At 41.0% G+C, this 15,890-nt stretch overlaps 1 protein-coding gene across 1 annotated transcript in view; it reads right to left on the reverse strand.

The window, feature by feature from the left end:
• fhdc1 (FH2 domain containing 1) overlaps positions 1-15,890 on the reverse strand; it is a 35,027-nt gene that overhangs the window by 5,742 nt on the left and 13,395 nt on the right. Inside the window, exons 3-12 of the mRNA XM_030735908.1 lie at positions 9,964-10,733; positions 9,323-9,384; positions 6,905-7,007; positions 6,664-6,749; positions 5,764-5,864; positions 3,214-3,284; positions 2,823-2,930; positions 1,109-1,179; positions 464-581; positions 119-283 (exon numbers count right to left, since the gene is read on the reverse strand). Of these exons, the coding sequence (XP_030591768.1) occupies positions 119-283; positions 464-581; positions 1,109-1,179; positions 2,823-2,930; positions 3,214-3,284; positions 5,764-5,864; positions 6,664-6,749; positions 6,905-7,007; positions 9,323-9,384; positions 9,964-10,455 (1,377 nt within the window). The 5' untranslated portion in view covers positions 10,456-10,733. The remainder of the gene's footprint in view (positions 1-118; positions 284-463; positions 582-1,108; positions 1,180-2,822; positions 2,931-3,213; positions 3,285-5,763; positions 5,865-6,663; positions 6,750-6,904; positions 7,008-9,322; positions 9,385-9,963; positions 10,734-15,890) is intronic.

Raw genomic sequence — 15,890 nt, forward strand, 5'->3', positions numbered from 1 at the left:
AGTGGGTCACCATGCTCTCATGCGCGTGTGCGCAATTAAAACACATACGTAGGACTGACAAGAAATTATATCATAAATTACTATATTAAGCCAGAATTTTTGTTTCACTCAAACAGACCTTAACAGCTTTCTTGAATTTGATGCAGAAGTCCTGAAAGATCCGGAAGCACTCGTCCAGCTTGAAGGTATCCTTGTCTTCGCAAAAGAAATCGATGAGAGTGTTTCCCTCTTTTCGCAGATCCAGCCTGCGTCGCTTTAAGTCCTGAAGTGTCCGTGCCGCACTCTGAGACAAGACACCAAGCACACACACACATTTTTTATTCATAGCATGTCATCCACTTATATAGAAGTCATTATCTATAGCACTTAAGTCAGCAGCTTCAGAAATGTACAGTGGCCGGGCTCCAACTTTCTTTGTGCATGTCTGTGTACATAATGTATTGCATAATTGCTGCTGCTTCACCTGCAGAAAGGGCTCCAGCTGCTGCAGCAGCTCCTGGTCTCCTTGAACCTTCTCTTCCAGGGATTTGATTCGGACATACAAGGAGGAAAATTCTTCCTCAATGCTTTCCACTGAAATTCTACATGAACACAGTAGAAAGACGGTAAAAAACACACTGGTACTTGTTACTGCATATAAAATGATGACACCGCTGAGTGCAAATTGTCTTTCTAAGACTGTTTAGAAAATATGTGGCATGATTTTGCTGAAACTGTTAAAAAGGAAGACAGGACTGCAGGGAGAAATGCTTTCACAGTCTCTATCCTGAGGGCAGAAGGGAGGAGTAATCCTCTGTGGTGCAGTAGCTGCACTGACAGCACACAGAGATGACCTTGTGAAGCTGACAGAGCCTGACTGTGCTGTGAATATGATTCTTGTTCTACACTTAAGTTAGATGTCAGCCTGGTTAATGAGGTTGGACTTGGCCGTATCAATAAAATACCAAGGCGGTGCTTCATTATGTCCTTGATCACCAAATTTGGCTGTTTAATAAGTGTGATGGTGGTTAATTTGGAAATTTTACAGAGGCTTGTGTCTAACTGGCTGCAAAAGTGATAATGGACTCTTATGTTTCTCATTGGCAAGAATTTGATTCCCTCCAATTACCTGGCTGCACTCTGGACGTCTTGAAGCTTCTCAGGAAACTTGAGCAACTTCTCGTCTTTTTTCTTTGCCTCCTGTGTGGAGATACACATGGTACAGTCAACATCTAAATGTCTGGTTTTATACAAGATAAAGTGGCCCAGTTGCTGTGTTAAAGGCCTAATCTTTGCATGGTTATGTAACTGCTTGGCAAGTCGCTCTTGGTGCTTTGCTGTTTCCTGTCACCATCTGCTGTCCACCTGCTCTCCTGCAGACTCAGAGGTCAAACACAGTTTTTTCAAGCAACACTGCTGTGAAAGATTCCTTGTGTCAGACTTTCTTACTGTTATTGTACAGTAAACTTTGCTTCCTGTGGGTTTCGACATTTGTAATTTAATCTAGTGTTTCTCAGTTCTGTTATTCTCTTTTTATGTTTTATATTTAGTTTCGACAAGTGCTACAAAAAACATTAATATAACTATTTATCTTTTGTAAAGGTAGCACAGTAGAGGTTTGAAAGCATTCAAATGAACAAGTATTTCCATCCATCCATCCATCCATCCTCTTCCACTTGTCCTTTTCAGGGTCACAGGGGGGCCTTGAGCCTATCCCAGCTGTCATAGGGAGAGAGACGGGGTACACTCTGTACAGGTAGCCACCCTGTCGCAGGGCTAACACAGAGCGACAGGCAACCATTCACACCTATGGGCAATTTAGAATCACCAATTAACCTAACCCCACTAATTGCATGTCTTTGGACTGTGGGAGGAAACTGGAATATCCACACAAGCATGGGAAGAACATGCAAACACCACACAGACAGGTCCCAACCAAGGTGGATTCAAACCCAGGACCCTCTTGCTGTGAGGCAACAGTGCTAACCACCACACCACCATGCTGCCCTCAACAAATATTTCAACATAAAATATTTCTCTGAAGCCTTGTCACATACACTAATTGGCCACTTAAAAAAATAAATAAATAAATGTACACTTCGCCAGTACAGAGTAGTACCAGGTTAGGCCCCTTTTGCCTTAATTCTTTGTGGCATAAATTCAACAAGGTGCTGGAAACATTCCTCAGAGAGTTTGGTCCATGTTGACATGATAGCATCACACAGTTGCTGCAGATTTTTCAGCTGAACATCTGTGATGTGAATTTCCTGCTCCATCACATCTCAAAGGTGATCTGGTGACTGTGGAGGCCATTTGAGCACAGTGACCTCGTATCATATTTAAAAAACAAAACAAAAAAACCCAGCTTAACATGATTTGAGCTTTGTGACATCAGAAGACTAGTACACCGGGCAGCGGCAACAATATTCAGGTAGGTTGTGGTGTTTAAACAATGCTTAGTTGGTACTAAGGGGCCCAAAGTGTACCATTGCACCAGCAGCAGCCTGAACAGTTAATAGAAGGTAGGATGGATCCATACTTTAATGTTGTTTACAACAAATTCTGACCCTACCATCAGAATATTGCAGCAGTTTGAACTTCAGAAGGTTATCTTGACAATGTCTACATGCCTAAATGCCCTGAACTGCTGCTATGTGATTGACTGAGCTGCATTAATGAGCGGTTGAAACACTGTGCCTAATAAAATGGCCAGTTAGTGTAAGAGCTCCATGCTTCAGTGGTTCTGAAACCAAGACTGAATCCACATTACAAACATCCACAATCTTGTGTCCTAATGGTGTTTTGCGCATCATAGTGTATACTGTAAGTACAGCGTCACTAACCATGGCCACAAAATGCAGCAGGTTCATCCCTGGCTTGTTGGCTTTGGTGTCAGCCAATGAAAGGAGGGAAGACAGCTTGAACCCCACAGCGTTCCCTGCATAGCCACCCTGAGAACAGAGCAAAATTTTACATGGGGAAAAACACAACAATATAAAATAATGTGAAATAATAAGGCTGCACTTATATAACTTCATGAGTGATACACTTTACTCTTCTGAGCAGTGTATTTGCTTTGTTTTCCAAAAAATACTGACAAGAATTTTTTTTTTTTTAATTTGGAAAATGTACATTTTTTAAAATGCTTAGATCAGAGGATTGAAATCAAACTTCTCATGTGTGCAGAGGCAGCAATGATGTGTTAATGTATATGAACATAATCTGAGCTCTTACCGCATTCATGATGTTTCCGGCCTGCAGCACCAGATGCAGGATGGCATGAAGCTCCTCACAGCTCATCAGCTCTTTAAGAAGATATCAATATAAACTCAATCACAGACTCCAGTGCAGATCACAGTGATCAGTTACAAACCAGCTCATTTTCATTTATCATTACCATACAGGAAATCTATCTGCAGTAATAATGTGTCCATATGAGATTCAGTCATTAAACTAAAATTACCTACTTTTAGCACTTTAAAGGAACAGGGTAAATGATAGCACATCTAAAAGTTTTAACTACATTTTGTCATAACACTTAATTATTCCACACAGTGTTTAAGTGATTGCCCTGCAATGCAGTGAAAAGGTCGTGGTACTATAGAGGAGGGTCTTAAGAAAAATCCAATACAGTACAAAGAGGTAAAACAGTGACTCGGCTAAAATGGCAACCTGACTCAACCCACGGCAGAACAATAACATAGAAAAGGTTTCCAGATCAGTCAATCAATATTGTGATTATTGTAAATTACATGTCAATTTTAGCTCCACAGGGAAAAAAAAAGAAAATAAATAATATTGGTATACACATTCATGTCCTAAATGAGATAAAACGTAATGACTTTTTGGATCCCAGTGATATCTCATCAAGTGCTACCACAGGTCATTAGGTCCAGCACTTTGTTATATGACCCATGCAAAACAAATAACATTCCCATCTAGCTCAGCTGCACTTTGTCTTAATGCTAATGAGTACAACACCATGCTAAACACCACATAATGAGGTCACTGTTAACCAAGCAGCAACCCGTGTCCAAGTGTCAAAACTGCAGTTCCTAAAGTGGCCACTTGAGGCTGGCTCCAAAAACAGGACAATCGCCAAAGAATTAAAATGTCCAGGTTTAAGCAGGAATAAACATATTCATGGTACAAAAACATTTCCCTGTTTATGACGACTGTACAGAGGGTGTTTCTGTATAACACCAATTCCCCAAAAAGTTGGGACAGAGTAAAATGCAAACAAAACAGAATGCAATGATTTGCAAATCTTATAAACAATAGAATTGTTTTTATTCACAATAGAATACAGAAAAATATCCTGTTTAAACTGAGAAGATGTACCATTTTAAGAAAAATATTAGCTCAGTTTGAATTTGATGGCAGGCTCAGAAAAGTTATTACAGGGTTATGTTTACCACTGTGTAGCATCCACTCTTCTTTTAACTGTGTGCAAAAGTCTGGGAACCGAGGAGAGCAGCTGCTGGACCTTTGGCAGAGGAATGCTGTCCCATTATTGTCTAATGAAGGAGTCTAGCTGCTCAGCAGTCCTGGGTCTTATATTTTTTTAGTTTCATGATGCGCCAAAATTTTTTTAATTGGTGAAAGGTTCATGTTGAACAGGCTTTGGCCAAAAACAGACAGTGGCCTTTCCGGATATGGTTTCTTCTTTGTACGATGGAGCTTTAACCTGCATTTGTGGATGGCACTGGGAACAGTGTTTACAGGCAGCAATTTCTGGAAGTGTTCCTGAGCCCATGAGGTGATTTCCATGACAGAATCTGTTTTTAATGAAGCACAGTCCAAGGGCTCAAAAATCATGGGCGTCAGTCCCAATGCCAGCCTTGTCCCTTTCGCACAGAGATTTCTCCAAACTCTCTTCTGATGATATTATGTACTGCAGATGATGAGATATTCAAAGTCTTCACAATTTTACGCTGAGGAACAATTACTTTGATATTGTTCCACAATTTGTAGATGGAGTTTTTTGAATACTAGTGAACCTCTGCCCATCTTTACTTCTGAGGAACTCTGCCGCTCTTTATACCCAATCATGTTACTGACTTGTTGCCATTTAACCTAATTAGTTGCAAAATGTTCCAGCTGTTTCTTTTAAATCCCACTTACTTTTCCAGCCTTTTTTGAGATTTGTTGCTGCCATCAAATTCAAAATGAGTTTATATTTTTCATGAAATAGTAAAATGTCTCAGTTTAAACATTTGCAAGTCATTCCATTCTGTTTTTATTGACATTTTGCACAGGGTCCCAACTTTTTTGGATCTGAGGTGATAACTCATCTCTTAAATTGTACTGAAGCCTTTTGCTAGCAAAGATTAGCATCCCATTGAATGTCAAAGTAAATTATAGATGCACAATGCTAACAAAGTTAGCTAGTCTACAATAGATGATAACAGCACCAGTCCACCTATTCAATTTTGTCTGCTTATCCAGGGCCGGGTTACGGGGGCAACAGTTCGTGCCAGGAAGGGCAACTGGTGTGAAATTCTGCCAAAACAAACATCTAGATCTATCTGCTGTGACAACCCCTTGTGACAAGTGAGAAGCACAAAGTAGCGTTCATTGATAATACATTACTCAACTGATATTAGATATTTTAAAATCAAAATCCTACACGTGACGCCTTCTCTTTCCCTTCTGTCCTCACATCACGTTATCTCAGATGACACGTTCCCGCTTTCTGTTCACAGCTGTTAACAGCTCAAATTTCTGGGTCACCTGCCTTGGTATGTGTGCAAAAGTGGCAGAGCCAGAGTGTGTTAGTATTACCTTTAGTGGCAACACGGACGACATCGATCTCACGGCCCATCACACCACAGGATGGGAAGAACTCTTCACGGAGGACCATGGCCTCGATCCGAACCTCGAACCTGTCAGAGACGGAGCACAGAGTTTAAATCTGAGAAGATTTGACTCTCTGGCTCAACAGCTAAGATTCTTAAGAGGAGGCAAACTGTTATTACAAACCACCAGGCACAGAGAAATGCCCCCTGCTATCTCCTGGAGAGTAACTCAACATTCCAGCTTACTGCTGAGTGGCGGTGAAAGTTAACGGCTTTGAGCACCTCAAGATCCTCATAATATTTCCACATCATCATTTTTAATGTAGGGTAACCCAAACATGACTTCTGAGTAACTTCATTGGACAAATGCTGCATTTCATCCCCAATCAGTCTGCATTAATTCTCCATAATAACCTCTGCAGTGACTGCATCCTCTGAATTACACTAATGCCATTTTAATGTGCTATCACACAGTGCTGCTGAACAAAAAGGAAATTCAAAGGGAGTTAATTAGTCCGCTTCAGAAAAAATGAAAACAGGTTTTCAGCTGAATGAACTGAAAACATTATGTAATACGACACTTTATACTTGTGGACGGAACATTTTTACATCCAAAGGAAGGCAGACAAAAATGAAGTCCAGCACAATATATTTTTTATAAAGCTGACAGATGTGAGGATTCCCCAGTAGTACTAGTATTACTGAATATGAACACTTGTGATAGATGAAATATAAATATATAGAAATAAATATAAGTCAGTGCAGAAGTAAGCTCTTCTGCACCTCAGTTTTGAGTCTTTATCTTCCACCAACTGTCAAACTGCTGCCTTCACATTCCTCTTCAATGGAAACTGGATTATATACATGCCCATTGAGATCAACTCACCGTGGCAGCTGGATCAAGAGATACATAAAGGAATCAACCAGTGTCAGCTTGTCTGGATTGCCTTTAAATGCCTGCAGCTTCTTAATCTGCAGAGAGAATAAAGAGGAACAGGAAGCTCAGCAGGATATATTGTTCTCAGTCCACATAAACTGCCTTTCATCATTAGCTTTGCTCTGTGATTCAAAATCTTTAGGCTATTCATACTTTGCTAAAAATCACACAGACAAACACAAACGCCGACCTCCTCTGCGTCAGGCAGGAGCTTCAGCAGGTCTTTGAGCAGCTCTGCTCCGTAAATCTTTCCTTCTCCTTTTCGTATGTCTTCAACAATGGAGTGGTTGGATCTGAAAGACAGACCGCTTGTTTCAGTAAAGTTCAGTGATAAATTGCACAGGTGCCCTCTTTAATGCCTGCTCTCTGTTTACAAAGGCACAAAACCCAGCTTTTGCACAGAGAGTCGGGTGTCTCTGTTTGGAGTTCCATCATTAACAGGAAAAACAAACCAAGACTTTATTAGCAATAAAAATAAAGTAGAAATCAGTTTTTACAAACCCTTTAGATGCAATTACAGCAGTTATATGTGTGAGGGTTTAACAGACTATAAAGGACAATATTTAGTAAGCTGACACGTTATATGATCCAACTGCTTTAAAGTCTTCAAAAGGCTCCAATACATGTTTATTTTAACTGTTGAGGCAGCAATTTGCTGTATTAGGTTACATTAACAGGTTTTTTTTTCTCTAGGGTGAGAACATGGTAAAGCATAGCATAAAAAGGAATTATTTACTCCATGTGATTATTTTATTCCATTCTTAAAAACAAACAAACAAAAAAAAAACAACTCAGTTGGAGACAGAGTCAAAGAGGATTGAGATGGTTGGACATGTGCAGAGGAGGGGTAGTGGATATACTGAATAAAGGATTGGTAGTGAAGGAGGACATGTAGAGAGTTGGTATGACAGAAGAAGATGTTAAGGACAGGGTGAGATGGAGGCAGATCTGCTGTAGAGAAGAGACTAAGATAGGATACTGTTCTTAGAAAGAAATGAAACCAGCAGAGGTTCAAAGCCTCGGTGACGCTCATTAAGAACTTCCACCACTTTTAGTCAATGACACATTCACCTGTATTCGTTTTTTGCAAAGATGACATTAGATTGGATGGCGGAAACTCCAACACACCCTTGAATATCCATGAGAGAATCCGCAACCAGGAGGGAAACCGCATGTTTCCTCCTGAATCCGAGGTTTGCCTAACGGGGGGAATTTTCATCTCCAGTACTGTGGCGCAGGCTGACGAGTGTGAACACCCAGAAATTGGAACACACCTTTGCGTGTCGTGGTACTTTAAATATAAAGAAAAATTATCTATGCCGCTGGGCAATCACATTATCTGGCACAACAAGAAATCTAATTTGCTTAAGCTCTTGTTTGCACCTCTGGCTGGTAATCTGGTGATATCAGTGACGGCTCAACATCTGCAGGATCTGAATGCTTATAATTCAACGTAACAGGTGTATAAAAAATGATCAACAGACCGAGGTGGAAATAAATAAATACTAAAATAAACTGTAGATTTAATTCACTTTAGGTTTGAAGGTTTGAATTTTTAGATGTTTTTATACAGCATAAAATGCAGCTTATGGTATATTTGGCCCAAATTTAGTGCAGCAGCAGTGATGATGATGATGTGCTGGGCAGAGGATTGATACATGCCCCTTGAAATAAAAAGCCACAAACAAACGTAAACACTGACTGCGATGAAGTCACTGCTCCCATTCGGTCTTGACTCAGTGCAGTCAAATATCATTAAAATACTGTGGAGAGCCATGCAAATAGCCCGTCAGGCAAAGAGATACCTAACACACATTTTGCTCTCTATTCTAGACAAGTTATGTAACACAGTCCTGGTCAAACGCACTTTAAAACTTCCCAAACCAAGCAATACATTTTTAACAATGGATGCCTAAGAAGGTTTATTAGACTACCTGGCACAGATTTTGATCCTTTTCTTAGTTATATAAGCTGAACAGATTTGTCTCGGTCCGGCACTGAAACACAAAATAAGAATGTGTTCATGATATTGTTAGCGTCTGATCTGATGGAGTCTGTCCTTGGGAAGTGCATGAAGAGCTGTATAATAAGTCCAGCAACCTTTCTTACAATCTTTTGCTGATTAGTCATAGAGAACTGTTTGGTTATAGGGTACCTCATTGCTCTTCTAATAATGGTCATTTATTCCTCTCCCCTCAGTAACTGTTTTTAGATTGTCACAAAATCAAATTCTATGTATTCTTATATGTGGTTTAATCTTCTGGACCCTAATACTGCATTTAATGCTGAGAGCAACAAAAAATTATTAAAGCTACAATGCCACCAACCCCACCACTGATATGATGCTCTGGTGTTTGTCTAGTACATGTGCGTGTGTACCTGCAAACATTTTCAGAACTGGGTTTGGGTATAGCGCTTTTCATGTGATCACTCAGCGCGCTTTAGACTACAGGTCACATTTTAACCGTAGCGCAGCGGAGAATGTGTAAACTCTACAGAGAAAGGCCCCAGCCAGGAGCACCAACGTTCTCACCCATCTGATCATGTTTGTGCACCACTAGGATTTTGTACCTTGCTTTTTTACTCAGGTAAAAAGTGGGAGACTTACTTTTTAAACTGCTTGAGGAAAATGCCCACGTTCATCCCCCTCTTTGAGTCAAGGATGTTGATCTGAAAAAAAAAAAGAAAGATACGATCATAAAACCTTAATTTTGTTGAAGCTGCAGTTTAAAAAAAATACAGTGAAACAGACATGTGCGAGGTTCATACCTACTTCATTACCAAGCTTGTAAGGCGCTCGCAGAAAACAGGTGACTGTACAGTACATTCATTTTTAAAAGGCAACCTCCTGAGGCCCAATTACTGCTTTTAAATAGCAACTGGGCACTTCTGTGGTTTGAACCAAAGATGCACTGCATTGGCTTCACTGCATTGGCTTCACTTTTCACACCCTGACATCCATCAGACTATCTTCATCGTCTAAGTTACCCAGTATTGGACACATTTGCAGACACATTGGGAGTGAATGGACATCATATTTACAATAATTAATAACTAGTTCAATAGAATAATCTAATCTAATTTTGCAAACTGATACCTGATAAGTAACTGTTTGGTTTGGTAATTCATGCCTGATTCTTCACCCCAAATTCCTGTTTCACTGTCATATCAGCAGTCTAAACTTGCCAGTAATTGTCAGAAGCTCAGTATTTTAAGTGTCCGTCTTACACCATCATGACAGTCACTCACCTCATCTTTCTTGCTCTCCTTAAAGGAGCGTGATCGGGATACACGAGTCGACGTTTCAGGTGTTGCTGCTGACCCCCGTAGACCCGTCACTGCCTCCTCCTGCTGTCCGAACAGCTCCTCCACGGAGCGAACATCGATCTGGTACTGCTGCTGCCGCACCGCCAGCGTCCAGATGTTCGGCTTCCCACGCACCTTCTCCTCTGGAATAGGCTTCCAGTAAAAGCTGCGCACGCGGCGCTTTTTCCTCATATTGTGGTTGGTGGATGTCGTTGCCAGGGGCGGAGGGGGCGGTGGTGCCCCTGGGGGTGGGGGCGGGAGGGGCGGGGGTGGCGGAGCTTCATGATGGGTGGTGTCAGAAGGCAAGGTAGATTGAGCGTGTCCAGACATAGAAGATGGGTCCGAGGTAGTGATGGAGGAAGTGGTGCAGCTGCTCCCCTCACTGCTGCAGCTCTCTGGCTCATTTGTTGTGGATGGACAACTCATAACAAGCATCACAAGGATGAGCAGTCAGCATGCAGTCTCTGCGCTGACACAAACTAAACAAATATGCGATGAGTATCTCCTGTATTTCCAGAGAAGTCTTCTGTTAGGTGCATCAGTTCACAATGCTGCAGCGTTGGTTGGTGTTTCTTCATCTAGTCACTATGAAAGAACTGCATCCTCTGATTCTGTCCATCTCCATCACTCAGGTGGTCATCCATCGCCCTAAGTAGAGCCTTTGAAGGATACCTCCCAGAGGCAGAGGGCAGGGGGAAACAATGGCCATGGAGCTACAAGAGCAACAAAAATGACATAGGACAGGATTATAGAGAGGTAGTCATGCATACGGTCGTCATCGGGAATCTGGAATTTGAGGAAATTAAGAAAGGGCACGACAGAACAAAGATGAGGGGTACCGAGTCAAAGGGGCTCTCAATGAGGGAAATGGCAAATCCTGTTCTTTTCTATTTTTGAAGGGCTTTGAAGTCAGGCTGTGGGGTGTATAATGGTCATAGACACACACACACACACACACACACACACACACACACACACACACACACACACACACACACACACACACACACAGCTTAGCTTCTGTTACACAATTTGCTTTTATTTTTGAACAGTTCTCATCTAACCAACCACTACAGGCTGTATCCCAAAAGTGATGAAAGAGGTAATACCTGAACATGTGAAACAAGTAACTTCTATTTAAATACATTTTCTTCAACATTAATCCATTTAATACTCGTAAAGACAATAAAACAATTACCAAAAATCCAGTAAGAGTTTGTTATCTAAATCAGAGGAACACATAGCTAAAACTAGAAAAAAAATGAGTAAAATTATGCAAAATTTTTTCAGACAATTCTTCAAGGTAACCATGGAAAAGAATACGAGGTGCATATGTGAAAATGCTCACGTGACGTATTATTATCTAGCTTGGCATGCTTTTAAATACAGCACCTGTATTTGTACTTGTGACCAGAATACTGAATGGGACATTCTGTTGGTTGAAAATGAATCAAGTCACAGGCAGCAAAATTGTAACTGCACCTCTGACCTTTGACACAACTGTGACATTTCTGTGAAGTAGCTCCTGATATGACACCATCACCATATGCTGCTTACAGTAAAAAAAAAAAACAAACAAAAAAAACTACAATACATTAATTTCTGTGATACTCGATGCATCGTGATATACTTCAACACAAGTAAGAAAAGGGGCGCCTGGGTGGCTTAGTGGTGAAGCCGGCGACCACATACACACGTCGCATTGCGGTGCAGGCGGCGTGGGTTCGCGTCCCGGCCTGTCGCTGATTTGCGCGCGTCTTCCCCTGTATCTTTCCCCTATTTCTCTCTGCTGTCACAAAAAGCTGCTGTGGCCAAAAAAGAAACAAAAAATACAATACACAATCAATTTGACTCATTTACTGTCTAATTTTCTTTCTCCTGCTGTCCAGTCCTCCATTTTCTGCCAGTTTCTTCATCTTAACTGCAAATTAGTTAAAGTCTGTTCCCTTTATCCTCAATTTTTTCACCACGAGGAGTCATTAAACAGTGATTCTGTCACATTTCCAGGAGAACCCATATGTTTTAATAAAAGCCTTGCTGTATGGCAACAGTGGACTGATAATGTATAGCAAGAGGGTGTGATGAGCTATGCTGCTGTATCAAACTTTTATTCATCCATCCACCAGTTAACCTAAACCAGGGGTCGGCAAGCCTCGGCTCCGGAGCCGCATGCGGCTCTTTCAGGCTTCAGCTGCGGCTCTGTGCAGCTCGCGGAAGTAAATTATAAGTATCCAATTGAAGTGCATTTTATTTTTTCAGTTCGGTTTTTGTTGTAGTTTTAAATTGGAACATTATTGTGATCTTGAAATATTAAAATAAAATCATTTTATTTATTTTCTCAATATATGCATCACTCGCGGTAGCCGCTACCAGTTTCTGCTAGTATTTGCGGCTCTCAGTGTTTTGTTTTCCGTGGAAACCAGGTTCAAATGGCTCTTTCTATATTAAACCGACTCCTGACCTAAACCCACTAATTGCACATTTTTGGCCTGTGGGAGGAAACTGGAGTACCTGGAAAAAACCCCATGCAGACACGGGGAGAACATGCACACTCCACACAGAAAGGCCCTGGCCAAGGTGGAATTGAACCTAGGACTTTCTTGCTGTGAGGCAGCAGTGCTAACCACCACACCACCATATCAAACTCTTAAGTGCACCCTGTCCCAAGGACATTTTAAGTCTGCCGACCCGGAGTCTCTGGAAGTTGTTACAAAAGTAGAGTGCTTGTCACCAATGACAACATCTCCTATGAGGGCCTGCTTTGTATTTTTACAGTGTTACAGGCAACTCTAACACTGCTAGAGTGACTTGCTTGTGTATGCGTATGTGATCTGTGTCTTTAAGTTCTTGGTCTTCTCCCTTGGTGACAGATACCTGTGAGGTAGATGGGCTGGAGCTCTTCCTCAGCTCTCTGGCTTTCTTTCCCTCACTCACTACCTAGCTCTCACATTGAACCCCATATTGGTTGCACTATTTTGTTAATAAATGATGTTCATTAGAAAGTAAGCTGGTGTTGTGTTCCTCCTTGTGTTGCAGCCCTTCGAGCCAGCTGCAACAGCTTTTCATTGTTATATTTCCATGGATAGTGGTCGTCCGTTTGCATGTGCCCGCAGGATGAGCTATTGCTATTAGTAAATGCATTGTTAAACATGTCTGCTTACCACCAAACACATAAATCCATTCAATTTGAATATAGTGCAGATATTTGGGACATTGTAAATTCTTGTAGCTTTATTCATCTTGTTTATGAACACTTTGGAAAATTCAGCTCATTGAACAATCTCTGAAACGAGTGACGAAATGATAATTTAGTCTGTGGATATTAAGAACCACCACTTAGGCCAGAAGGAAAGGAAGTACTTGAGTTTCCCCCTCTTGCCTTTATTAACTGAATGCCTGCACTCACTGCAGCTCTCAGTTGGAGGGAAACTGTGTTAGGTTTCAGGAGAAGACATCACTCACTGCCGGAGCCGACAGTGATCTGATACTCCTCTTTTTAAAAGGATAAATGAACAGAGGATCTAACAGAAATCAGAAGATGAATCAGACATATGGTGGTGACTGTGCATCATTTCCAGCACCTTGAAGAAAAAAACTTATTTTGAGGGGAATTAATCTGAGTCAATATCAGGCAATTGTTGTATTAGCAAATATTTGGTATTGATAACTGTCTATGTGGTCACTCTCTGGTGATTTCTAGAATCACCGCTTACACAATCATAACATCTTAGTGGTAGTCTCCCATTGGTTCACAGCCTGATCAACATGATACTCACAGGTTATTACTAATTAATAAAGCAGGCATCACTAATAGCCTCATGTTGCCAACATCAGCCCTGTATGTTCAGGTGCCCTGTCCTCAGAACTGGACCACACCATCAGTCATCTTTAATTCATAAGATGGTGAGAACATCTGACCTCACACGGAGTCGTCTCAGTCTTCCGTGTGGAGACGTGGCCACTCACAGCAAAAGAAGTTACACTTCCTGCTGCTAAATGTGCTGCTTTAGTATCTGTTTACAGTGTTCCCAGTCATATCAGCTTTAAAGGAGCACTTTTTTCTTTCTTGCAGAAAATTACATAAGAAGATTAATAGCTTGCATGTTCATTATTTATGAAGCTCCAACTAGACATCGTTAGTCCACAGTTATCAAGTTTCAGAGTAAACCATGTGTTCAAAATTCAGACTGTGGAACATCAGAAACTGAGCTTTTGATATTCACTCATTAGGTACTTTATTATTAGGTGCATCTGTCCAACTGCCCATTAAGCTGATCACAAGGGAGCAACGCAATCCATTTACACATGTAGACATGGTCAGGATGACCTGCTGAAATTCAAGACATGGATTTACAGAAAATGATGTGCAAACCTAAGAACAGGAAACTGAGGCTACAGTTCACCAGGGCAATACAGGATTGGAAACAATGTTGCTACAAAATATTAAGGTTCTGAAGGCAAAAGGCATCCAACCTGGTACTAGCAAGGTGTAACTAACAAAGTGGTTAGTGAGTGCATATCAGTCACAGTGAGTACCTAAAGAAAAGAGCTGTGGTTCACATTAAAGGTGAATTCACAGCTAATTCTCTGCAATACATTGACTTTGTGTACAACAGATAACCAGACTGATTCCAATATCACAACATTTCAGAATTATTAATGGTTGAGGTTTTTTAATAATGATAGACAAGAGGCTGAATGATCATTACGTGACTATTACTGCACATCTGGCAACGCTGCAGCTAGGAAACAGTTAACTCTATAAACAATTAAGACTTGGAAGCACCATAAAGACAACAAACATATCTTAATTCACTAATTGGCACTTTATAGCTTGTTAACTTCATCTGTACAAAGCCATATTGTCCTATTATGGTGTCCTTTATGGACTACACAAATGAGACATAAAGTGGTGTTGATAAGGGCCCTTCTGACAGATCTCTTTTTACCTAAAAACAAATCAAAGTTAGCCCCCACAGGATGAACATCTTCTCCTGGCTCTAACCTTGTGTCTAGTGGATCATCCTTTTAGCTATAAAGCCAAGAGACAGTGTGCCTTCTTTATAGCCTGAACTTATGGTTAATTTTTTATATGAATTAAATAAAAATAAATGTTGATCAGTGAGCTTTAGGTGGAGTTTTTGTTCAGTTTTCAGACAAAGCCAGACCAGCAGAGCGGGAACACGTGTGCCAAACCATTCTTTTAAAACTGAATCCACACTTTCCCGTCAATGTGAGCACATTTCAATGTGCTCAGGTACAAGGTACATTAGTTCTGCCTCTCTAAAGAAATAGGCTCAGTGTCAGTGACTGATTTGTGGTATTTCACATTCATTTAATGAAATTTCATACTGCACGAGGGGACAACCACCGACATTAAGGCAGTAACCAATGTCATCTGTCTAACATGAATCACAGAGGAGGAAAAACACCTGTGAGTAACACTATACCGCGAAGTCCTGAGGGAATGAACTCAGATGGTTTCCAGGTTCCATACATCCACCTGCTGCCATGAACGAATGCAGAGCTTCATCTAAAACATCCACCTGCTGTCAACCCAGAGGCATTCCCACTCCAATCAGTCTTCATTAGTGACAGGGAACACCACGCCCGCTATCATTAACTGACCCTCTACATTTAACACAGCCCAAGCTGACAAAAGCCAGTGTCTGTCCTCTACAACATCCCTTGCCTCCTAAAATACATCACTGCTACTGATGCAATGAGAACCAAAGCTTCAGTACCAACTGGACCTGAGTGGGGTTGTTTGACCCTGACTAGTCTGCATATTTTTTCAGCTCAAATCTCACCAAATTGTAATTTTCATATTATTTATTCTCTCAGGTGAATAACAGTCCAAAACTCAAGAA

The sequence above is a fragment of the Archocentrus centrarchus genome, chromosome 1 (assembly GCF_007364275.1).
Source record: "Archocentrus centrarchus isolate MPI-CPG fArcCen1 chromosome 1, fArcCen1, whole genome shotgun sequence".
NCBI lineage: Eukaryota > Metazoa > Chordata > Actinopteri > Cichliformes > Cichlidae > Archocentrus > Archocentrus centrarchus.